Genomic DNA, 25,436 nt, shown 5'->3' with positions numbered 1-25,436 from the left:
TTGTCCGTTGCCCCCACGGGAAGATGTTTCCCATGGTGACACTGCGTCCATAGACACAGACAGCGGAACTCAGCCCCACCCCTACTCTCTCATCAATGGCTTTGATTGACAGCAGTGGGAGCCAGTGGCTACCCATGTCTCATCGAAGTGAGGGTAGAGAAGAGCTGCAAATTTGCACAGTGCTGGATCAAATGAGGGCTCAGGTAAGTAAAAAGGGGGTGGGGTGTGAGGGGCAAATACTGATGCGTAAACATATTATTATTTTATTTTTTATTTTTTTACATTAATGCAAGAGTTGCATTAGACCCCTTTCCCACTGAGGCGGTTTTCAGGCGTTTTGGCGCTAGAAATAGCACCTGAAAAACACTTCCCATTCACTTTTTACACTTTGGCGGTGCGCCTGTGGGACGTTAGAAAAAGTCCTGCAAAAGCAGCATCTTTGGGGCGGTTTGGTAACGCTGTATTCAGTGCTCCCAAAGTGCCCCTGCCCATTGTGAAATGAATGGGGAGCGCTTCCAAAGCGCCTGAAAAGTGTTTCGGAAGTGCCGCAACACGTGCGCTTTTAACCCCCTCCTTTTGGGGTTAAAAGAACCCAGCTAGCAGCAGAAAAGCGCTGCTTAAACATCACTAATGCTCCGCTAAAATGAGCCGCGGCCTCAGTGTGAAAGGGGACTTGCGGTAAAAAATGTTTAGGCTTTAGAACCGCTTTAAAATGTATCTAAATCCAAAAACAAACACAGTGGGATTTTTACACATGCACACAACTGCTGCCAGCTTTAGGAAGATTGCCACTATACCGTCCAGCAGTGTTTGTGTGCATGCGGCAACTTAGTAGCACACTGCCTTCTGGGATTGCTGTGATGTAGCAATCCCAGGAGACCGCAGGGCTCAGCCTTGGCACAACAAATGGCTACTACGGGAAGAGATAAAGTAAAAAAAATAAAATAAAAAACAGTTGCAGTTAGTTTAAATCCACTATACTCTGTGAAGTGACTGGCCTCAAGTGATACAGAGAGGAAACAAAGTCTCCTACATATGTTGTACCTGTTTATCTGCCTCTCCTCTTCTCTACATCTGTTCAAAATCCAGAATTGTTAAAGCTTGTCTGAGCTGTCAGAAGTGAGGCTGGGATCTGGAATTTGAATTTGCAGAGGAGAGCTGATTGGAGGGGAGGGAGGGAAGGGACACCCCATAATTGCACATAGGAACAGAGCTAAGGCTGTCAACCACAGGCTGTGTGCTGGATCTCCCTCCCTATCACCTTTTTATCTCACGTGACTCATGCTTATAGCAGAGGAAGGGGGCACAAGATAGAAATTACACTTGGTGCTCTGGACTGAGACAAGTACACACTATAGAGGGATACAACCACTTTAAGGCAGTCACATTGTCGGCACAGTGGTGTAGTGGTTAGCACTCTCACCTAGCAGTAAGAAGGGTCACTGGTTCAAATCCCAACCATGACACTACCTGCCTGGAGTTTGCATGTTCTCCCTGTGCCTGTGTGGGTTTCCTCCGGGTACTCCGATTTCCTCCCACAATCCAAAGACATGCAGGTATTGGCTTCTGTAAAAAATTGTCCCTAGTATATGAATGGCGGACCTTGGATTGTGGGCTCCTTGAGGGTAGAGACTGACATGAGTGTGCAATGTACAGGGATAGGGACAATTGTAGACACTCTCTCAGGTTGAACTGGATGGATTGGTGTCTTTATTCAACCTAACAAACTATGAAACTATGAAACATTGTACGTGATGTGATGTTTGCAGGCAGTGTAGCCAATCTGAGGATTGGGCCTCATTCACGTGGGGATGAGGCCTCTGTTTATCAGCCTGCACCTGCCCAGAGCTGCTCGCATGCAACCTATGTAAGTGACTGCAGACGCAGTGGCTGTACAGGTTCCCCCACACAGCAGAGTTTGACAGGGGTGTGTGTGCATACTGTCTGCATTTGGCCTGCAGCCTGTCAAACTCTGCGCCAGGCACAGAAGTAAAGGCCTCTGTCTCTGCGCCCATGTGAACAAGGAAATGAGCAAGCATCAGCTTTATCGACAGAACTTTCTACAATTTTTAACAAAATATTTTTAACTATTCAGTACTGCAGTGGAGAGTTACAGTATTTGAGTTGGGGATGAAAGTGGTGCAGAGTGGGATTGTAGCAGTCTGTGTGATTGTCACAATTCTTGCTGTCTGTCCTGTCTATCGTTGTGCAGCCAATGCCAAATGTTGTGTTATGTGCATCGATCCACATAGAGTTTGAGTTACATATTGATGCTTCCACGTGACATGTTTCACTGAATTTGTTACGCAGCTTCTTCAGGAGTAAAGGCATCAATCTAAAAAGCAGTAGACCATTCATAAGAAATTTTGTACAGATATTTTTTTCATAATCAAACTTTTTTTTTTTTAATCATAAACAAAACACTACATGCATTTGTTTATGAAAAAAAAAGTTTTATTATGTAAAATCAGTACAAATTTCTTATGAATTGTCAACTGCTTTTTAGAGTGATGAAGAAGCTGTGTAACAAATTTGACGAAACATGTCGATTGGAAGCATGAAATGGGATCTATGTGTTTGTTGAAGCCCATCAGTTTTATCAAATGAATTTTAATAAATATTCAATTTCTTTTAACATAATTTGTATTTATTCGCACCTTTTTAACCACTTCCCACCCGGCCAATGCATATATACGGCCGGGTGGGAGCCGTCTACTCCTGATAGGACGTTCAGGAACGTCCTTCAGAAGTAGCGGGATCGCGCGTGCCCGCGCAGCGGCGCGATCCCGATGTGCTCGTGTCACCCGGACACAGCACATCTCAGATCGGCAGGAGGGCTCTGTGATTGGCCCTCCTGATCACATGACGGCCGTGTCCAATCACAGCCGTCATGTGATATAAACAAACAGCTGGTTGCTAGGGCAATCGGCTCTCCTCTCCTCACACGGAAGTCATCGCTGAGGAGAGGAGAGCAGAACGCTGCAGTCGGCTGATGATCAGTGAGTATGAGCTGTTTTTTACAGCTTTTTACTCACTGATCATCAGTCTAGTGTCAACACACAACACACTACACAGTACAAACACAATGTCCCCACACATGTCCCCAAAACATACATGTCCCCAAAACATACATGTCCCCAAATAATAAAAACACATGTCCCTAATAATAAAAACATGTCCCCCACATATGTCCCACTAAAATCACATGTCCCAATGATTATCTGCACACATATGTATGTGATCACCTGCACACATATGTACATGATCATTTGCGTACATATGTCCATGATCACACAAACCAATTATTATACACTTAACAATAATGTTTTTTTCCAAATTTCCGCTTTTTTTGCGCTTATATCGCAAAAAATAAAAAACAGAGTCGTGAATAAATACCACCAAAATAAAGCTCTATTTGTGCGAACAAAATGATAACCATTTCATTTGGGTACAGTGTAGCATGACCGCGCAATTGTCACTGAAAGCGTTAGAGCGATGAAAGCTGAAAATTGGGCTGGGAAGGAAGGGGGTGAAAGTGCCCTGTATTGTAGTGGTTAAAGTCCCCCAAATTCTTTTATATTTTCTCAATTCAAATTCTTTCTTTATTTAGAACTTAAATGGTAGCGGCATTGAGTTACATATTGTACAAGGACAGAGCTGTAGAGCGTTCTCCTAGTGTGAAGCAGACTTGTTTTACTTGGCTTTCACTATTCTGACAGCCACTGAACTCGGGGACAATGACACCATAATATCACTATTGTACCTGAAATAATCATTTCTTACTTTGCATAGAAAGCACCAGATATGATCACCTGGCACAAGTCCTTTTCTGTAATAACAGAGGGATGAACCAGGTGATGACATCGGGCAGTGACTCCTCTGTTGCCTCTCCTGTAAATATGTAGAAGACAGAAAAGTAAAGCTGACGCTTATTATCTTGCATATGTTAGCGTTGGGAACCATGAATCGAAGGAGGCCGAAAATGCAGTTACCCACTTAAGGACTGAGCCTATTTTTTTGCACTTGTTTACAAGTTAAAAATCAGGAATTTTTTTGGTAGAAAATTACTTAGAACCCCCAAATATAGATATAGAGAGATGAGGTGTGTGTGTGTGTGTGAGGGATGCCTAGACGGTACTAGGTAATCCTGTTACCTGGCTTGGGGGCTTGGGTGTTGTATGTAGACTTTACTGTAAATGTTTGTCTCTAATAAACATTTATTAAACAACAGCATCTTCTCGTTCAGCCGGCCCGTGAGACGATCACGGGTATGCCCGCGGTGATTGAGTCCACGGGACCCGCGACCGCACTCACGGGGGTCCCGACTGGCACGCGAGCGTGAGGGCGGAATTTAAAACTGGACGTACAGGTACGCCAATATGCCTGCCCGTGCCATTCTGCCAACGTACATCGACGTGCGCCGGTCGGGAAGTCGTTAAAAAAACACAAATTGCTGCAAAAACGCATTACATGCTTTTCTGTAGCTTCTCCATTGAAGTATATTGAACCAATAAAGCGCCATTTTGCATTTAAAAATCCCTGACCCTTTCAGTTGTGAACGTGTCCCATAGAAAACCATGTAAATGAACTGTAGTGCATTTCTGCAAAAAGCACCAATAAACACATAGATGTGAACCAGGACTAAGATGTTTAGTAACATAATGGGGTTAAAAAAACTAAAATGAGAAAAAAGCAGATAATCGCTACTGTGAGGGGTTAATTTTTTGCAAGTAATATTTACAGTAGCGATTATTTGCTCTTTTTGTACTATAAAGGGCTCATTTTAGTTGTTTTATTTATTTTTTAAACCCCATTATGTTACTGGCGATTAATCGATTATGAAAATAGTAATCGATTCATTTCATAATTGATTAGTTGTTTCAGCCCTTATATATATATATATATATATATATATATATATATATATATATATATATATATATATATATATATATATATATATATATATATATATATATATATATATATATATATATATATATATATATATTTTTTTTCAGACACCCTAGAGCAGTGATGGCGAACCTTGGCACCACAGCTTCTTTTGGGACTACATTTCCCATGATACTTAGCTACTATGCAGAGTGCATGAGCATCATGGGAAATGTAGTTCCAAAACTTCTTGGGTGCCAAGGTTCAACACCACTTCCCTAGAGAATAAAAAGAAAAGAGTAAAGTTAGCCCATTTTTAATTTTATTTATTTTTATATTGTGAAAGATAATATCACGCGCGCATAAATTGATACCCAACATGTCACGCTTCAAAATTGCGCCCGATCATGGAATGATGACAAACTTTGACACTTAAAAATCTCCATAGGGAAAGTTTAAAAATTTTCCATAGGTTACTGTTTTGAGTTGGAGGAGTTGTTTTGCTAGAATTCGATCTGATCATGGCAATACTTTACATGTGTGGTATGAACACTGTTAACATATTCAGGCCCACCTTACGTATGCGTTCACTTCTGGGTGTGAGCACGGCGGGACCGGGCACTTTCAATTTTGTTTTTGTAATACACCGTTGCATTAAAAAAAAAAAAAAAAAAAAAAAAAAAAAAAATATATATATATATATATATATATATATATATATATATATATATATATATATATATATATATATATATATATATATATATATATATATATATATATATATAAAAATTAATTATGTATGTTTTTGGTAACTTGTGTTCCTATTATAGGGAATGTAAACATCCCTTGCAATATAAAAAAAAAAGCATGACAGGATCTCCTTTAATGTGAGATCTGGGGTCTAAAACATCTGCCTTCCACAGTGATCCCTCAGGTATGAGATAATCCATACTTGCATTGGACCTTGCTGGACCAATATAACTATACAATACAGATCCTAACTAGACTTTTGATAAATACACTCTATAGCCTAATACATAATAAATTATCTCTTCTCTCCCCCCCCCCCCCCCTTCACATAGGAATACTTGGAGACTTTTTGGCCACATCTGAAAGGAGCCCTGGAGTTGTACAGCTCAATCCGAGAGGCTCTTCAGGAGCGTGAGACCGAAAGCCGGGAGAGTAATGGCAAGGAGTACCAGGAGCATCTCCCGCTGGAAATTCTGGAAGCTGGAATTAAGTCCGGTAGATATAAGCAGGTAAGTCGGTAACAAATTTAAATGTGTTACAGAGAGAAGCTGCGTGATCACACACTGACCAGTCTTTACTCTGTGCAGGGTGTACTCAGCGTCAACAAGCATCGCTCTCAGCTCGAGGCCTTTGTGCGACTTCAGGGTCTGGGAGGCAAAGACTCCGGTATGAAAAGGCTTCTTGATTCTGTAATATTTTCTCACTCTATGGGGGGGGGGGGGGGGGGGTTACTAAAGTTGGAGAGTGCAAAATCTGGTTCATTGCTGCATAGGAACCAACCCGCTTCCAGGTTTTATTGTCAAAGCTTAAAATGATTGTAAGGGTTTTTTTTTTTTTTTTTTTTTTATAACAAACGTGCCATACTTGCCTCCACTGTGCACCTCGTTTTACACAGTGTCCCTGAACCTCGTCTTCTGGGGTCCCCCGGCGGCTCTCGCAGCTCCTCCCCACATCGGATAACCCCCTAGGATAGTGATGGAGAACCTTGGCACCCCAGATGTTTTGGAACTACATTTCCCATGGTGCTCTTGCACTCTACAGTGTATTTGAGCATCATGGGAAATGTAGTTCCAAAACATCTGGAGTGCCAAGGTTCGCCATCACTGCGAGAAGCTCTCTCCCGAGGGGGTTACCTTGCAGTTGAGCTCCCGAGTCCAGCATTTGGCATCCATAGCTGCCGAATGTATGACTCGGCCATGCCCGTGTCATTGGATTTGATTGACAGCAGTGGGAGCCAATGGCTGCTCTGCTATCAATCTATCCATTTAAGAGTAGATTACCCCCTAGCAGGAAGATGGTGCGTCCCCGCGGGTCAAGTTCCAGGGCTCAGGTAAGTAAAACGGGGGGGGGGGGGGGGGGGGGGCTGGGGAGCCGGTGACTGCCAGGTGTTTTTTCACCTTAATGCATAGGAAGGTTTACAACCCCTTTTAATTGAACAAGCTGAAGTTAGACGCTGATTGGCTACCATGCAGAGCTGCACAGATTTTGCACTCTGCAGTTTTAGTAAATCAGTGTGACTCTGAGAGTGGCTCTGAATGGACCTGATCACAGCCCTTGGTTTGACAGGAAAATTCTATGTGATTGGAAGGATCTCCAGTTTTGGGCTTCCCTAAAGGGTGAGAAGGAGTGCTTATGACACCTGGAATCACTTGTTATAGGGGATTTTCCAACACCTTGGACTTGTCAGCAGTGTCTTATCCCATATTAACCGCTTGCCGACCAGCTGCCATCATTATACTGCGGCAGGTTGGCACGGCTATGTGAATCAAGAGCCAAAACAGGGATCTCTGTAAACAAACAGATCCCTGTCGTTCTGACAGGGGAGGGAAGAGGGAGATCAAGTGTCCAATCTGTCCGTCGCAATGTTGCAGTCCCGCTAAAAATTGCAGATCGCCATCATTACTAGAAAAAAAATGTAAATAATAAAAATGCCATAAAACTATCCCCTATTTTGTAGAGGCTATACATTTTGCACAAAACAATCAATATACGCTTATTGTGATTATTTTTTTAACCAAAAATATGTAGCATATTGCCCTAAACTGATTATAATAATTATAGCAAAAAGTAAATATTTGTTTTTTTTAATTGTCAGTCCTGTTTATATCGCAAAAAATAAAAACCGCAGAGGTGATCAAATACCACCAAAAGAAAGCTCTATTTGTGGGGGGGGAGGGGGGGGGGGACATACATTTTGTTTGGGTGCAGCGTCACACTACCGCGCAGTTGTGAAAACGATGCAGTGCTGTATCGCAAAAAAATGGGCCGTCATTAAGGGGGCAAATCTTTCTGGTCCTTAAATGATTAAATTATTATAATACAGGATTTATTTAGCGCCAACAATTTGCGCAGCGCTTTACTGTGTAGAGGGGGGACAGTACAATTACAATACAGTTCAATACAGAAGGAATGGGAGGGCAAATGGCTCAGTCCACATTTTCACTTCGAGATGAAGCAGTGACTCGGGGCAGGCAGCTACTGCTGTGCTTTCTCTTAACCACTTGGCCTCCGGAAAGTTTTGCCCCCTTCAGGACCAGGGCTTTTTTTTTTTTTTTTTTTTGCTATTCAGTACTGTGCTACTTTAACTGCCACTTCACCGGTCTAGGGGATTTGAAATCCATGCAGCTTTCTCTCCTCTCCTAGCAGTACCCGCTAGATGGCTTCTGATTGGAAACCACATACATTTCGAATAGGAATCGCACCGCATTTCTGTTTAAATTGCATGCAATCTTTTGCAGTGCAATTTACTCGCATTCGTTTTGTATGGACACAAACAGCATTGTATCGGTTTTGGTATTGGAAGCATTTGGAAGTACTTGTGAAAATACTCTTATCGGTGCATCCCTAAAAATTTTGGGGAAAAAAAACTGTAAGGAGGCACTATCATCTGGTCATTCAAAACAATAGTGCTTCCTGATAGCCCACCCCTTCCCCCCAGCAAGGTATACTCCCCTGTCTACATTCCATTTGCTGCTTTTACAGCTGCAGAAGTCCATCCTGAGTAAGCTCAGCTGTCAGAGCATTTCTGGGTTTATGGTGTAGTTGCCCCCTCCATTCCCCATGACTTAGCTGTGTGGGTGGAGTGAAAGGCATTGGGGGCGTGGCCTGGTTGGAGCTTGGGCTGAGGCTGTCGTACACCACCTTACGAGGTTTTGCACAGATGTGCGACTTCCACGACTTTTCCCTTTCTCATTAGTTAACGAGAGCTGGGAGAAGCTCTGTCCTTGTCTGCACTCCAAAGGGTTGCCAACATAAGAGGACCCGGTGGAGCCTTGAGTGGCACCTTTCAATTTGGTTTGGGTCACAGTTGCCCCCACCATGTCACAGTGATTGGGCCTGGCGATTTTAGCCATTTAGACCATGGGTGTTCAACCTATGGCCCTCCAGCTGTTGCGAAACTTCAACTCCCATCATGCCTCTGCCTTTGGGAGTCATGCTTGTAACTGGTAACAGCTTGCAATGCCTCATGGGACTTGTAGTTCTGCAACAGCTGGAGGGCCACAGGTTGAGCACCCATGATTTAGACAATCTCCTAGATTGTAAGCTCTAACGAGCAGGGCCCTCTGATTCCCCCTGTCTTGAATTGTATTGTAATGTCTGCCATAATGTTGTAAAGTGCTGCGTAAACTGTCGGCGCTATATAAATCCTGTATAATAATAATAATAATAATAGACCCAAGCACTTTAACATGGCGGATGTCACATTGTTCCCTATACCCTGAAGCCATACTGCATTAGGGGGGCAAATGGAGCCAGGGGGAGGGGTGAGTTGAGGCAGTGTGGCTGGGTGAGTATACCTTGCTGGAGAGGTAGGCTGTCGGGAGGAGATTTCATTTTGCCCTCAATGGAGAAGGATAAGGCTGCTTTACAACAAAGAATATGTTTCTTCTTTGTACCTCCTTTTTGTTGCACGTTGACATGCATGCTAGTTGGTGTTGGTGTTTTGAAGACCATTTTGAACATTTTATTCTTGCATGCCAATACAGACTTACAGAGCGATGTTCTGATCCATGGCACCAAGTCACGGAACAGAGCGATCCACGGAGATATAGTGGCCGTAGAGGTTCTGCCCAAGTCTGAGTGGAAGGGGAGAACAGGAGCTCTGTGTGAGAACGAGGCGGAGGAGAGAACTGGAGAAACACAAAGTGAAGTTATGATGACCGGTGAGCTGCACGGGAGGGACTTTGTTGTATGGTGTGCGCTGTATAGTTGCAGATCAAAGTGTGCTCTATGAAGGGTGAGCCTTCGGATCTGCATTCATGTTTTTGTCTGCACCCAGGTCGTGTGGTGGGAGTGTTGCAGCGGAATTGGAGAGATTATGTGGCTACTTTCCCATCCAAAGAAGATACCCAAACCCAAGGAAAGAACGCACGGAAGGTGCTTGTGACACCATGGGACTTCAGAATTCCCAAAATCCGGATCAGCACGCAGCAAGTGGAAGCATTACAGGTACGTCCATGGACACATTTCTATTCTTGTATACCGTATTTTCCGGCGTATAAGACGACCTTTTACACCTAAATTACACAGCCAAAAAGTGGGGGTCGTCTTATACGCCGGGTATGAAGTGGCCGCAATGGATTTCAGCCCGCCGAGTGCTCGGTAATACTGTATACATACAGTATGCACAGCTCAACCAATCCCGGTGGCCGATGCACTCTGTTGATGAATACAGCCTTGCTAAGCCTGCTCGGATTGGAGTAACAACCTCTGCCAATCCGAGCAGGATACAGTACAATGAGAGCGGCGCGGGCTGATGATGTCACAGCCACTGCAAATCCGAACAGGCTTTGTATAATCAACAGATTAGTAAAATACATTGCCTACCATGATTGGCTTAGCGGTGCACATTGTATGCACACTGTATTCTGCAGTGTTCCTGGCCCTACTGTACTAAAACAGCATCATATACTGTGTACCTGGCGTGCTACATATTAACAAAGCATCCTGTACTGCACATCCAGCTCCAGATCTCCCCAAAAATACAGGTATGATTTATGGTGCTTTGGAGGAGAGGATTCATTGTTGCTGCCTGCCAATTGTGGGATCTCTGGGACTTGTAGTTCACAAGTTTTTTCTGATGTTAAGTCTGATGTGTTTTTTTTTTTTATGTTTCTGATGTTTTTTTTTAAATGGTGTTGCCTCCGAAGGGGGGTAGTCTTATATGGTGAGTATAGCCCAAAACCTAAGTTTTCACTGGCAAAATAGGGGGTCGTCTTATACGCCCAGTCGTCTTATACGCCGGCAAATACGGTAAGAAATTGAATTGTACGGTACTGGCATTAAAAACTGGAGTTTGAGGTCTGTTTTTAATAGGGCCGAAACAACTAATCGATTAATCGACAACTAAATCGATTATGAAAATAATCGATTACTATTTTCATAATCGAGTAATCGGCCACTAACATAATGGGGTTAAAAAAAAAAACTAAAATTAGCCCTTTATATTACAAAAAGAGCAAATCGCTACTGTAAATATTACTTTCACTGTCCCATAGTAAAAAATGAACCCCTTATCCCGCGTACACACGATCGGAATTATCGTCGGAAAAAGCTCTGATGGTTTTCCCGACGGAATTCGGCTCAAGCTGTCTTGCCTACACACGGTCACATTAAATTCCAATCATTTATATCGCGGTGACGTACAACACGTACGGCGTGACTAGAAAAAGGAAGTTTCAATAGCCAGTAGCCAATAGCTTCCGTCTCGTAGTTGAATCTGAGCATGCGTGATTTTTGGCGTGTCGGAGTTGCATACACACACGATCGGAATTTCCAATAGAAAGTTTTTCCATTGGGAAAATTGAGAACATGCTATCAATCTTTGGCTGGCAGAAATTCGGACAGCTAAATTCCGATGGAGCGTACATACGGTCGCATTTTCCGATGAAAAGCTCTCATCTGTCTTTTTCTGGCCGGAATTCCGATCGCGTGTACGTGGTATTACAGTTGCGATTATTTGCTCTTTTTGAACAAATTTTAGTTTTTTTAACCCCATTGTTAGGCCTGGGTCACACCACCTGTGTTTTTTTTTTTGGTGCTTTTTGCAGAAACACAGTTAATTTACATGGTTTCCTATGGGACATGTTCACATCCATGATTTTTTTTTCAGCTGCTGCGTATTTGGAAAAGACATAGACTTTTTTTTTTTTTTTTTTTTAACGCAAGATGGTGCTGTTTTCGTTTTCCGGTTCAATATACTTCAATGGAGAAGCTGCAGAAAAGCATGTAATAACACAATTTGTGTTTTTTAATCTGCCCAACAACAAGTTGGCCAAAAAAATATGTAAAAAATGCAAATCGCAGCAAAATTACTTTTTTTGTTTTTTTGTTTTTTTAAGGTTATTAACCGATTAATCAAAACAATCGGCCAACTAATCGATTATGAAAATAATCATTAGTTGCAGCCCTAGTTTTTAATGCTCCTTAACCACTTCCCGCCCCAACCCTCATATTACTGGGCAGGAGTGGCGGTTTCCTGGTTACTGTTGCGGTGATCCCTGTGATTGGTCACAGTCATTACATGGCGCACACAGGGCCAATCACTGGGCACTGTATCATGTAGCTGCTGCCAACCAGTAATTCCAATAGTACATAATGGCGATGAATGGATACCATTCATAAAAGTAATTACTTACAATAGTGATCATCACTGTTGTAAGCAATCGTAGGGGGAGATTTACTAAAACTGGTGCAACTGAGCATGGTAGCCAATCAGCTTCTATCTTCTGCTTGTTCAATTAAACTTTTGCAAGAACACCTGCAAGTTGATTGGTTTCTATGCAGCGTTGCACAAGATTTTGCACTCTCCAGTTATAGTAAATAACCTCCAATCCTCTCCACAAAACAGCTACCAGATATATTTGCAAATGTGTTCAACTAAAAATCTCTGTTTTTAACATTAATTGTTTAACCACTTGCCGACCGCCGCACGCCGATGTACGTCGACAGAATGGCACGGGCAGGCATAAGGGCTTACATGTACGTCCTTGCCTGCCCGCCGGTCGGGGGCCCGATCGGGCCCCCGCCCGGTGCCTGCGGCGGTCGGTATTCGTTCGGGAGCGATCCCGGACGAGGGGACGGCCATTCATTCATGGCCACCCCCTCGCGATCGCTCCCGACGAATGAAAATGTCCCGTGACATCATTTCCTCTCCTGTAATGTAAACACAGGAGAGGAAGTGATGTATTCTCTCCTCCGTGTCGGTATTTTTCGTTCCGGCACCGAGGAGAGAGGTTCGGTGAGTTGCACCAACACACCACACATACAGTAGAACATGCCAGGCACACTCACACCCCCCCTTTACCCCCCGATCACCCCCCAATTACCCCTGCCCCCCCAGTCACAGTGACACCAATTGCTTTTTTTTTTTTTTTTGCATTGGTGTCATTTGTGACTGTAATAACTGTTAGGGCAGTTAGGGTTAGCCCCCTTTAGTTCTAATGTGCCCCCCTAACCCCCCCAATAAAGGTTTAACCCCGTGATCACCCCCCGTCGCCAGTGTCACTAAGGCTGGGTTCACATTGCAGCGGTTTATGAGAACGAATGTGATTCGCACCGCACTGCAGTGCAAATCACATCCGATCTCTGTGCGATTCGAGTTCAGCCATACAGATAGTATGGCTGAATTCGTGTCGCACCCGCCGCGAATTTGCACGGGACCCTTTTTTTGGCCCGCAGCAGAATCGGATCGCATGGGTGTTCACACCATGCGATCCGAGTTTGCAGATCGCACTGCGATATGCGAACTGATCTGGGGGTGTCATTAACATTTCACTGACACTCCCAGCAGTTCGCATAGGGCAGTGTGAACTGCTGCCGGGAGGCATGCGATGCGGGAACCCGCCGCGGATTCATGGCGTTCCCGCATCGCTCCAGTGTGAACCCAGCCTAATAAGCGATAGTTTTTCTGATCGCTGTATTAGTGTCACAGGTGACGCTAGTTAGGCAGGTAGGTATTTAGGTTCGCCGCAGCTTTTTATAGCGCCAGGGACCCCCATATACTACCGCATAAAGCCCCCTGATTGCCCCCTAGTTAACCCTTTCACCAGTGATCACCATATAACTGTTACAGGTGACGCTGGTTGGTTAGTTATTTTTTTATAGTTTCAGGGCACCCGCCATTTATTACCTAATAAAGGTTTAACCCCCTGATCACCCGGCGGGTGTCATTTGTGACTGTAATAACTGTTAGGGCAGTTAGGGTTAGCCCCCTTTAGTTCTAAGGTACCCCCCTAACCCCCCCAATAAAGGTTTAACCCCGTGATCACCCCCCGTCGCCAGTGTCACTAAGGCTGGGTTCACATTGCAGCGGTTTATGAGAACGGATGTGATTCGCACCGCACTGCAGTGCAAATCACATCCGATCTCTGTGCGATTCGAGTTCAGCCATACAGATAGTATGGCTGAATTCGTGTCGCACCCGCCGCAAACTCGCACGGGACCTTTTTTGGTCCGCAGCAGAATCGGATCGCATGGGTGTTCACACCATGCGATCCGAGTTTGCAGATCGCACTGCGATATGCGAACTGATCTGGGGGTGTCATTAACATTTCACTGACACTCCCAGCAGTTCGCATAGGGCAGTGTGAACTGCCGCCGGGAGGCATGTGATGCGGGAACCCGCCGTGGATTCGTGGCGTTCCCGCATCGCTCCAGTGTGAACCCAGCCTAATAAGCGATCGTTTTTCTGATCACTGTATTAGTGTCACAGGTGACGCTAGTTAGGCAGGTAGGTATTTAGGTTCGCCGCAGCTTTTTATAGCGCCAGGGACCCCCATATACTACCGCATAAAGCCCCCTGATTGCCCCCTAGTTAACCCTTTCACCAGTGATCACCATATAACTGTTACAGGTGACGCTGGTTGGTTAGTTATTTTTTTTTATAGTTTCAGGGCACCCGCCATTTATTACCTAGTCTCACCAGTGTACCCCTAAATTTAGGGGTGTCTACTTTCCAAAATGGGGTCATTTGGGGGGGGGTTTGTGCCATCTTGGCATTTTATGGCCTTCAAAACTGTAACGCCCTTAGAAAGCCTGAAGGCGGTGCTTGGTTTTCGGGGCCCCGTACGCGGCTAGGCTCCCAAAAAGTCCCACATATGTGGTATCCCCGTACTCAGGAGAAGCAGCAGAATTTATTTTGGGGTGTCATTTCACATATACCCATAGCATGTGTGAGCAATATATCATTTAGTGACAACTTTGTGTAAAAAAAAAAAAAAAAATTTTTTTTGTCATTATTCAATCGCTTGAGGCAAAAAAATAAAATATTCAATGGGCTCAACATGCCACTTATCAATTTCCTTAGGGTGTCTACTTTCCAAAATGGGGTCATTTGGGGGGGTTTTGTACTGCCCTGCCATTTTAGCACCTCAAGAAATGAGATGGGCAGTCGTAAACTAAAAGCTGCGTAAATTCCAGAAAACTTACCTTAGTTTGTAGATGTGACAACTTTTGCGCAAACCAATAAATATACAATTATTGACTTTTTTTTTACCAAAGACATGTGGCTGAATACATTTTGGCCTAAATGTATGACTAAAATTGAGTTTATTGGATTTTTCTAATAACAAAAAGTAGAAAATATCATTTTTTTTTCAAAATTTGCGGTCTTTTTACGTTTATATCGCAAAAAATAAAAATCGCAGAGGCAATCAAATACCATCAAAAGAAAGCTCTATTTGTGGGAAGAAAAGGACGCAAATTCTGTTTGGGTACAACATTGCATGACCGCGCAATTACCAGTTAAAGCAGCGCAGTGCCAAATTGTAAAAAGACCTCTGGTCATTAACCAGCAAAATGGTCCGGTCTGAAGGTGGTTAAGTGGTTCTAAAGACTGAAGGTGCATTCTACGTATGAAGGTAAAAAAAAAACTGTGTGCTGCTTCTCCCTGAGCCCCCTCTCCATCCAGCGATGTGCACAGGATCCTCGGCTGTCCCCGGTCTCCCTCTCCTTTTGGCTGAGACACAGTAGCGGAGCCATTGCTTCCCATTGCTGTCAATCGCAGCCAGTGAGCCAATTAGGAGAGAGCAGGGGGCAGGACGTGTCTTATGGACACACAGAGCGGGGCTCAGGAGTGAGCAGTGCCCCTATAGCAAGCTGTTTTGCTATTGGGGGGGCACTGATCAAGGGTGGAGGAGCCAAGAGCGCTAGTGGGGGACCGGAGAAGAGGAGGATTGGGGCTGCTCTGTGCAAAACCATTACACAGAGCAGGTAAGTATAACTAATTTTATATATGCCCTTAAAATCCATTTATTTAATTTTTTTTTTTTTTTTTTTCAAATCTTTACAAGCAGCAGGAGGGGACATCTTATAGACCCCAGATCCCTCCATAAAGAGTACCTGTCACGTCCCTACATGACAATCCCACCACCGTTTACGATGCGGGCTTACCGGACGTATTTGACCCAAACTAATGTATATTTTGAAGGATCACACAGGCTTGTGTAGTTTAAATAAGTTCACATTCACAAGGTTGAACTCGCCAGGGAAACTTCAGAAACAGTCACTCCACTCATATAATGAACAATAGGTTATCTCCAGCTATATGATCCAGCTCAGATTGTTGGACACATGTAAAAAGAAAATGGGGCCATATAGCGTAATTCCATTTAAAAAAAATGTAATAAAAGAAATGGTAATAAACTCACATTTGTACAGTGAATCAAGCGCTTTTTCAATTAAAAATTCGGCTGCAGTAGAGTCCCGACGCATTTCGTTCCTCATAGACGTTGTCTGGGGTGATACTCCACTGCAGCCACACTTACTTTTATACCAAAGTCAAATAGGAGAAATTCTGTCTGCCTGTGTCACCGCACTTTCGGTTCAAACGTGACCGCCGGGCATGCGTTCCACGCCTCACTATCATATTATCACACTCACACTCACATTCTATAGGTGTATATTATATCCCCTTATAAAAAGATGGCGATATATTATGCATTAAAATGCTTGCTACATAAAGTTATAAGTTGGGGCGCCCATCAGTAAGGGAGCGACGCCGAAGAACTTGCGTCAATTCCGGGCAAATACCCCCATAGAGATGGATGGTACCGTACGCTCGGTTCCCATAATGGTATAATTATATGTGTGAATTGCTTCTATTTTGTACGATTTCTAATGATTGTTTTATATAATATAATACTGGTGTTCATTTAGATTTATGTTCTTACTATAAGGAACACTGTTGCGTTTTGAGAGGTGGCACATGAGGTTATGTCACTTAGTTTATGTAACCTTTGCAGAGTTTTTAGCGCTATACTTTTGTATTGAATGTATATGGTTCATCCAGAGAGATTCATTTATTTCGTTTTCAGAATCGCCAACAGAGGTACAGGCACGGTAGATGTGAAGATACTTGGAATATTCAGACGCCTTCATAGGACCCAGTTCCTCCTGTCATAATTTAGCCCAAAAAAAAACCCTTCCCTAAGGGCACTTTCACACGTGGGTGTCGGTGGTTTACTGACGTTTTTAGCAGTGCTTTGCTGTCGTTTTTAGCGGTGCTTTGTCTGTGCTGCCAATTGTTTTCAATGGGCAGGGGCACATTAGGTGCTGTAAAGATGCTGCTTGCCAGACTTTTTTGAACGTTCCGCAAGCGCACTGCTCCAGTGTGAAAAGAGATGGGCTTATTTTTAGTTCTATAGCGCCTGTAAAGCACCTCAGTGTGAAAGTAGCCTAATACACACAACACACACACACACACACACACACACACGCGCGCGCGTCCCCAATGGGTAACAAGGACAAGTAATCTAAAACAAAATGAAGTATTTAGGTGTGTATCTCACCTCTAAACCAACGTCACTTTTCTTGCAAATTTTTTGCCCGTTCTTAACACAATCAGAGTAGATTTACAAAGGTGGTCTCAAGCTGCACACTCCTGGTTGGGAAGGATTAGCGTAGTGAAGATGAGCATTCTACCCAGGCTGCTGTTCCTGCTCCAGATGCTCCCAGTTGGTATTCCTGCTGGCTTCTTTACATTAATCAATTCAGCGATTGGCAGATATGTGTGGAACAGAAGACACCCTAGATTGTCCCGAGCTCTCCTAGGCAGAACTAAACTGCTAGGGGGCTTGGCCTTGCCCAACATTAAGCATTACTTTTTGGCTATAGTCATGAATAGAATATCGGACTGGAAGTACCACAAGGATTCTAAATTGTGGGTTAATCATGAGGTGTCGCTCAGTGGCACAGATCTCTTCACCCAAATATTGATCCCTAAGAGACATAGATCGGTGGCTCCTACCACTTCACCACTCACACATTCGACTCTTATGATTTGTGTAAGAAACATAACTGGCCACATAACTCCCCTATTATGCCACTAACTGGTCATAACTACTTCCCTCCTGGAAACATAGACCCTAGAATACAAACCTGGAGACTGGGCACTATACCTCTTTTGCATCAATCACAACTCAGACAGGTATCGTACCCCTGTCTCAATTACTATCCAATTCAGCGGCGTCACCCATGGATCAGTGGACTTATCGTCAACTGGCGGCTTTTGTTCACTCTCTCCCGAAACCGCTACGTTCTACAGCTGAATGAACACCTATCGAATCTGCTTTTTCGGAAGAACAGCCATCGGAGAGACCAATATCCTTTTTCTACCAGGTATTACATTCCATTTCAATCACAGGACATCCCTCTTTCCTGGCAAACTGGGAAAAGGACCTCCATAACGAGCTGAGGGAGGCACAGAAATCTACTATCCTCTCCATGGCCCACGGCCTCTAAAACGGCGGAAGTGAATTATAAGCTGTTGACGAGATGGCACTATGCCCCAGGGGTACTACACAAGACGTTTCCACAAACATCACCCCTATGCTGGAGGGGATGTGGGGAACAAGCCACACATGTCCACATTTGGTGGTACTGTCCGCTCATCCGCCCCTACTGGCTAACCTCTCTATACTGGGTGAAAGAGATCCTAGGTTATGAGATGCCCAATGACCCATGGGTCATACTCTTCCATTGTATAAGCTCACCAGTAGGAACTTATAAAAAATCAATAACACCACACTTGCTTAACGCAGCAAAAGCACTTATCCCTCGCTATTGGAAACAAACAACCGTATCCCCCCTACGTCAGTGGTTGTCGGAGGTAGATCGCACATATAATTTGGAAGATCTTGCTACCTTCGGAATAAGTCAGATCTGGTAAAGAAGATAATTACTGCTAAGTCAATGGCGGATATGTCTTCCACGCCTTGTGAACCGACAGTTGTTGTTTCTGTCTCTCATTTTATTTATTACAAGTAATCTGATTGGCCAGTTTTATTAGGTCTTTGATATGCTTTTGTCCTTCTGGATGACAAATAGTGCCTCTTGGCCATGGACAGCTGCAGTTATGAAAAAAATCCAGAAATGTTCCGATTTGCATTCTTTTACTACTAATTCTATGAACAGGTTACCATTTGAAGAATGTTATTTTGATGTTCAGTTATCTTGCATTCATTGTCTTTACGATTCCTTCCGCGTTTGACCCGACAAATTTTACATTTTACAATCCCCTGTAGGTAACTGCTTTGGCCTTTTTTGATATGTAAAATGCAACTTGTCTGCCAGCTGTGTTAAGTCCCATACACACCTAATGTACACATTAAAAAAAACTGTGTGAAGTATTCTACATAAATTGGCCAACAATGTATTGTGTGTTTTTGCATTAAGATTGAAAGTGTATTTATTTATTGTGTGCAAATACTGTGACATTAAAAAATTCAAAACCCACCAATTTATTCTCTGCTTTAAAAAAATGTATCAACTTTTTGGGGGTTCTAACAAAAACAGATTTTTACGTCAACAAAGTGCCTGCTCTTCAAGCGGTTAAAAGTATGGAGTTTGGCTTTTTTTCAGAATCCTACTTGCTTAGCTGGATGCAGCATCGGTCCCCCCTCGGCTCGAACACTGAGAACCGAGCGATCAAATGCTGCTGATCGCTCGATTCTCAGAGCTCCATCAGCAGAGTGACTGACGGTCAGCAGCTCTCTGATCTGCCCCTCCAGCGCTTACTGGGGTGTGGAGGGGACGAGAGCAGCCGATCCAGGCATGTAGGCGGATCCCGACCATATGGTTGCAATCCTTCCCGTGCCTGGTTTGCCTTAACGTCAGCCGGCTTCAGAATAAAAAAGGGGGAATCCCTATAGCTGCACATCCGTGTAGTCCCTAGAGGTGGCAACCTCAGCCTGAACTCAAGCCAAGCCCCGCCCTCCAATGCATTTAGCCCCACCCATCGAAGATTAGTCATGGGGACTGACTGCTGCTGTCTGCTGAAAACGAGTCACGGGAATGGAGACTGAACTTCACTTCTGTGATCCACAGGAAAAGTACAGCCAGTCGAGCTTTGGCTGTACTTCTCATTTTTTTTAAACCCCCAAACCACTAGGGGCAGTAAGTGCTTCTTTGGCTTTTCACCCTCAGTCCGCCGATCTCTAAGACTGTGACCTGGTCATCTGTAGATTCATAAGCTCTACATCAGGGATCTGCAATTAACAGACCTCCAGCCATTGCAAAACTACAAGTCCCATCATGCCTCTGCCTCTGGGTGTCATGCTTGTGGCTGTCAGTCTTGCAATGCCTCATGGGATTTGTAGTTCTGCAACAGTTGGAGGTCCGCTAATTGCATATCTCTGCTGTACACGGTCTGTGCATCTGCCTCCACAGGCTGTGTTCCTCAATGGACCCCAAAAAAAATGTTTTTATAGTGAGTGCGAAAATCCTTTCTTTTTTTTTTTTATTTTTTTTTATTATGCAGCTACAGAATTTTGTGGATTTCAGCATCTCTGTCATTTGCAATGAGTGACAGTTTTTTCTTGGCACGGCTCAGCTCATTGTGAAAGGTTTTGTAGACAAGCTGCTGAGCAGTCTGTATTCTGTTCCTTTCTGCTGCTTGGGATGGGAGTTGGGTGGGGGGGGGGGGGGGGGGGGTTTGAGTAGTCTGATAATGCTTTAGAGTGTGCCTCTTGGGACTTTGATTTTCATTTTTTATTTTTTTTTCATTACTGGAAAGGCTCTTTCGGAGGGACTTTAAAGTGTATGTAGACCCTAACAATGAAGTCCTCCTGATTTTGCTCCCTTTTGGTGTGTTAAATACGCCATTGAAAGTGTTTTTGTTATATCTGTTTGATATATGCAAAATAACCCAATGAGAACAGTGGCTAAGTGGTGAGCACTTCCGCCTAGCAGCACTGGGGTCATCGTTTCAAATCCCAACCACAACACTACCCGCCTGAAGTTTGCATGTTCTCCCTGTGCCTGCGTGGGTTTCCTCCGGGGGAATTTGGTTTCCTCCCACACTCCAAAGACATGCTGGTAGTTTAACTGTCTCCTATCTGAATTGGCCCTAGTATGTATGAATGTGATTTAGGCTGCATTCGCACCTGAGCGTTTTCAGCTCATAAAATGCTTGTAAAACGCCCAACAAGCAAAATCCCATTTATTTCAATGGCACCTGTTCACATCTGAGCGTTTTGTCGTCTGAAAAACGCCCTAAGCTCAAAAAAAAACATGAGCTTCTTTGGGGCAGATTACAGGCGTTTTTCTACTTTTTACATTGGTGACCTGTGCGTTTTTTTTACCACGATCTTGTATGACTTTGAAACATTCAGGTGTGAATGCAGCCTTAGGGATCTTAGATTTTGAGCTCCTTTAGGGCAGGGTCTGATGTAAAATGTACCATATATGTGTAAAGCGCTGCGTAAATTGATTGCTCTTTATAAGTACCGTAATTAATAAATCTTGACAGGAATTTGGCATTGCCCGGTGTCCTTTGCAGACTTTCCTGTGTTCCCCCAAGGAGCCCAGCTGGTTCTTATCATGGACTACAGAATGATCAGCCTTTATCTTGTAGACATCTGCAGGGGGAGTGGCCAAGTAGTTTAGCAAAAGACACTGGGAGGGCTGACAATGATTACGTCTTAAAGCGGAGGTCCACCCTAAAGTGGGCCTTCCGCTCATTGGAATCCAGGTATCTGCACCTACTTCCGGGATAGCTCTCTGCGGAAAGGGGCATATATTACGCCCCTTTCCGAAAGTCCCCCGCTGCCTGCTGGGAAACACACAGATCCCAGAGGCAGCGGGTCCATCCTTATTGCGCAGCGCGACTCGCGCATGCGCAGTAGGGAACCGGGAAATGAAGCCGAAAGGCTCCACTTCCTGATTCCCATACCCAAGATGGCGGCGGCAGCACCCGAGAGACGATCGAGAGATTGGTTTCGGGTGCCGACATCGCGGGCACGCTGGACAGGTAAGTGTCACTATTTTAAAAGTCAGCAGCTGCAGTATTTGTAGCTGCTGGCTTTTAAAAAAAAAAAAAAAAGCGCGGACTCCCGCTTTAAGGCTGGGTTCACACTGCTGCGATGCGGGAACGCTGCAAATCTACTGCGGGTTCCCGCGTCGCATGCCTCCCGGCGGCAGTTCACACTGCCCTATGCGAACTGCTGGGAGTGTCCGTGAAAAGTTAATGACACCTCCAAATCAGTTTGCATATCGCAGTGCGATCTGCAAACTCGGACAGGAATCGGATCGCATGGTGTGAACACCCAATGCGATCCGATTCTGCTGCGGACCAAAAAAAGGGTCCTGTGCGAGTTTGGGCCGGATGCGATGCGAATTCAGCCGTACTATCTGTATGGCTGAAATCGCATCACACAGAGATCGGATGTGATTTGCAATGCAGTGCGAATCACATCCCATCTCGTACACCACAGCAGTGTGAACCCAGCCTCAAAAAGCTGTGTTGCCAGCCCCACAGCAGGACAGTAGCTGAGTGCAATTCCGACAGATCAACAGTTATTTTTCTGTACTTGCAGTGTCTTTTAAAGGGATAAAAAAAAAGACCGAGAAATGTGCGTACATTGTAGAGATGTATTTCATATGTTTGTTTTATTTTGCCATGATATATGCTTTAACCACTTCACCCCCCCCCCCCCCCCCCGGAGTGACACCATATGACGTAACAGACTTTCAGTGGTGATATCTGAATGATGGGTGCAGTTACAGGCATCATTCAAATATCATTTTTCTCAGCCGGCAATTCCCTGTACCATAAGAACACTCATAGCATAGCGTCTGAACGTTTAAGCGTTCTTATAGGTGGCGGGAACGGGCGTCATCCCCCTCCCGTCACCCTACGATGCTTCTACCAGCTTTCCCGTGCAAGCCAGAGAAGGAATCCGCCGGCGCCAGAAGTTTACCATAGAGAATTCTGCGGGCCAGATGGCCTTTCCGAGGTCGGGCACGATGTTATGTCATGCCAGGCTCTACATTTGAAAAAATGCCGCGGCTGGGGAGCCGAAATTGTCTTTTTTGTTTTTTGTGTGTGTGTATTTGTTTATTATTATTTCAGGCTTCCCAGCCTAGAGGACTTATAGACCCCAGACCTCGCTGTAAAGAGGACCTGTCATGGCCCATTCCTATTACAAGGGATGTTTACATTCCTTGTAATAGGAATAAAAGTGAGCCAAATAAAAAAAAAAAATGTAAAAAAGTATCAAGATAGAAAAATAACAGTAAAAAAATAAAAAATAAAAAGTCAAGCGTCCCCGTGAGCGCATACATAGGTCACGCCCACATATGTAAACTGCGTTCCAACCACACAGGTGAGGGATTGCCGCGAACGTTAGAGCGACAGCAATAATTCTAATGCTAGACCTCCTCGGTAACTAAATGGGTAATCTGTTAAAAATTTAAAGGGTCCCTCATGGAGATTTTGAAGTACCGAAGTTTGGCGCCATTCCATGAGTGTGTGCAATTTTAAAGCGTAACATGTTTGGAATCTTTTCACTCGGCGTATCATCTTTCACATTATGTAATAACATTGGGCTAACTTCATTGTTTTTTTGTTTTTTTTTGTTTCAATGCATGAAAATGTTGTTTTCTTCTTTTTTTTTTTTTTTTTTTTTTTTAAATGTGTTTGAAAAATTGCTGCGCAAATACCATGCGAGATAAAAAGTTGCAATGACCATCATTTCATCCCTAGTGTCTCTGCAAAAAAAAAAAAAAAAAAATCTTATAATGTTCAGTGGTTTTGAGTAATTTTTCTAGAAAAAAAAACTGTCGGCTGTGGAGGCCAACAGTAGATGTAGTTCATTCATTTGCAAAACTCTGTGAATGAATGATGCAGCTGTGTGGGTGAAGCCCTACACATGGTTGTGACTGCGGATATGGAGAGGGAGGAGCTGGAACATGTTACAAAAAAACGTACTTATCCTTTTAGCCTTGCCACTTTGTGGGCTTGCTGTGGGGGCATTTAGTGGCTGGAAGACCACAAATTGCATAGCTGAGGCTGAATAATATAACAGGATTAGTCGGTTATTGCAAATGGTCGTAGAATTGCAACACAGCGAAGGAATAAAACCAATTGATATAACCGTGTCTCTTGATCTGGTGGAAATTTATTCCATTACCAGCAGAAGTTTAAAGAGAAGACATCTGTGCTGATAGAATATTATTATTGTATTTTTATTTCCATCTTCATCTACACAGGATTGCCGGGTGGTGGTACGAATCGATTCCTGGGAGTCTACCTCTCTGTATCCTAATGGACACTTTGTGAGATCATTAGGACCCATTGGTGACCTGGAGACGGAAATTCAAAGTATTCTGGTGGAGAATAGTATTAGTGTGAAGCCCTTCTCCGAAGCCCAGGTCAGTTCTAATCACGAATGGTTGAGTTATAACCTTCACAGTGTTATATAATAGTTTGTTTCAAATTTAGTAGATTATAATGCCGAAATATGTAAGTCGCTGTATGGCCCCGTTCACACGGGGTGATCGCATGCATGACTCGTGCAGGGCCATGTTTTACCAACGCTGGGCTGGGATGCACAGGTGTTGCATGCATCCCTGTGCTGGCAGCCCCATTGTTTTCTGTTGGGACACGTGTGTCTGTGCAGCCATTGTGTCCCAATATGACATCCGTGTGGGTGTGAATGCACACACCCTGTGTACATTTGGGGACCTGCACCCACATGGATGTCACATTGAGTCACATCAGCTGTGTCCCAATAGACCACAATAGGGCTGCTGATGCACTGAAGCGTGCAATACCTGTGCATCTCTGTTCCCGTAAAACATGGCCCTGCATGGGGCACACGTAATCACCCCATGTGATCAAGGCCTATGTCAACGTTTAGCAGAAAGAAAACTGTGACTGAGGCACCCCTCCCTCAGTCCATAGTTTGTAAAGTTTATAAGAATTATGTTGGTTCAGAGCCAACGGTGTCACTAAGTTGGTGTCGCATGGTGCGGGATAAAACATGGGGAACCACCCCCCCAGAATTACAAAAATTACATGTTTTTGTAAAAATAATTTTTTCAGTATTTATTTATTTTTTACAAAGTTAAAAAGTTTTTCTATTTTATTTACATTTTTTTAAGTTGTAGTAATAATAATTTTTATTTATTATTCTTCTGCTGTATATAATTTTTTTTAATTTTTTTTTCAATGCTGTTTGGCGGGGTTGGATGAAATGTCAGTCTGAAAAAACCCTTAACATCTCACCGTTGAGACAAAGAGAGGAATTGAGGACACAGATTCTTCAGTTCTCTGTGGCCTCAGCTACACTAAAGATGAATGAACCGGAGATAGACTTCTGTTCATTCATAAACTGAAGTACAGTAAACAGTTTACTATGCTCAATTATTAATGGACACCGGAGCGATCCATACCGATCACTCACTGTTTCCAATTCAGAAAAAGAAGGGGCCAGTAAATACATATTTAAGGACATACATAGGGCCCAGGAGTGCCTCCCCTATTGCCGGCCCTGGTGTCACCCTTCTGG

At 43.9% G+C, this 25,436-nt stretch overlaps 1 protein-coding gene across 1 annotated transcript in view; it reads left to right on the top strand.

Moving 5' to 3' along the window:
- Nucleotides 1-25,436, top strand: part of LOC143962714 (DIS3-like exonuclease 1) — a 94,337-nt gene that overhangs the window by 46,655 nt on the left and 22,246 nt on the right. The window contains 5 exon segments of the mRNA XM_077472099.1: nucleotides 5,979-6,155; nucleotides 6,234-6,312; nucleotides 9,633-9,809; nucleotides 9,926-10,095; nucleotides 24,136-24,297. Of these exon segments, the coding sequence (XP_077328225.1) occupies nucleotides 5,979-6,155; nucleotides 6,234-6,312; nucleotides 9,633-9,809; nucleotides 9,926-10,095; nucleotides 24,136-24,297 (765 nt within the window).

This window comes from Lithobates pipiens, unplaced genomic scaffold, assembly GCF_037356315.1.
Source record: "Lithobates pipiens isolate NorthernLeopardFrog02 unplaced genomic scaffold, aLitPip1_a1.2 Scaffold_8, whole genome shotgun sequence".
NCBI classification, from domain to species: Eukaryota; Metazoa; Chordata; class Amphibia; order Anura; family Ranidae; genus Lithobates; species Lithobates pipiens.
Note: the sequence above shows the minus strand (reverse complement) of the source record. Positions and strands in the feature narration are given on the sequence as shown.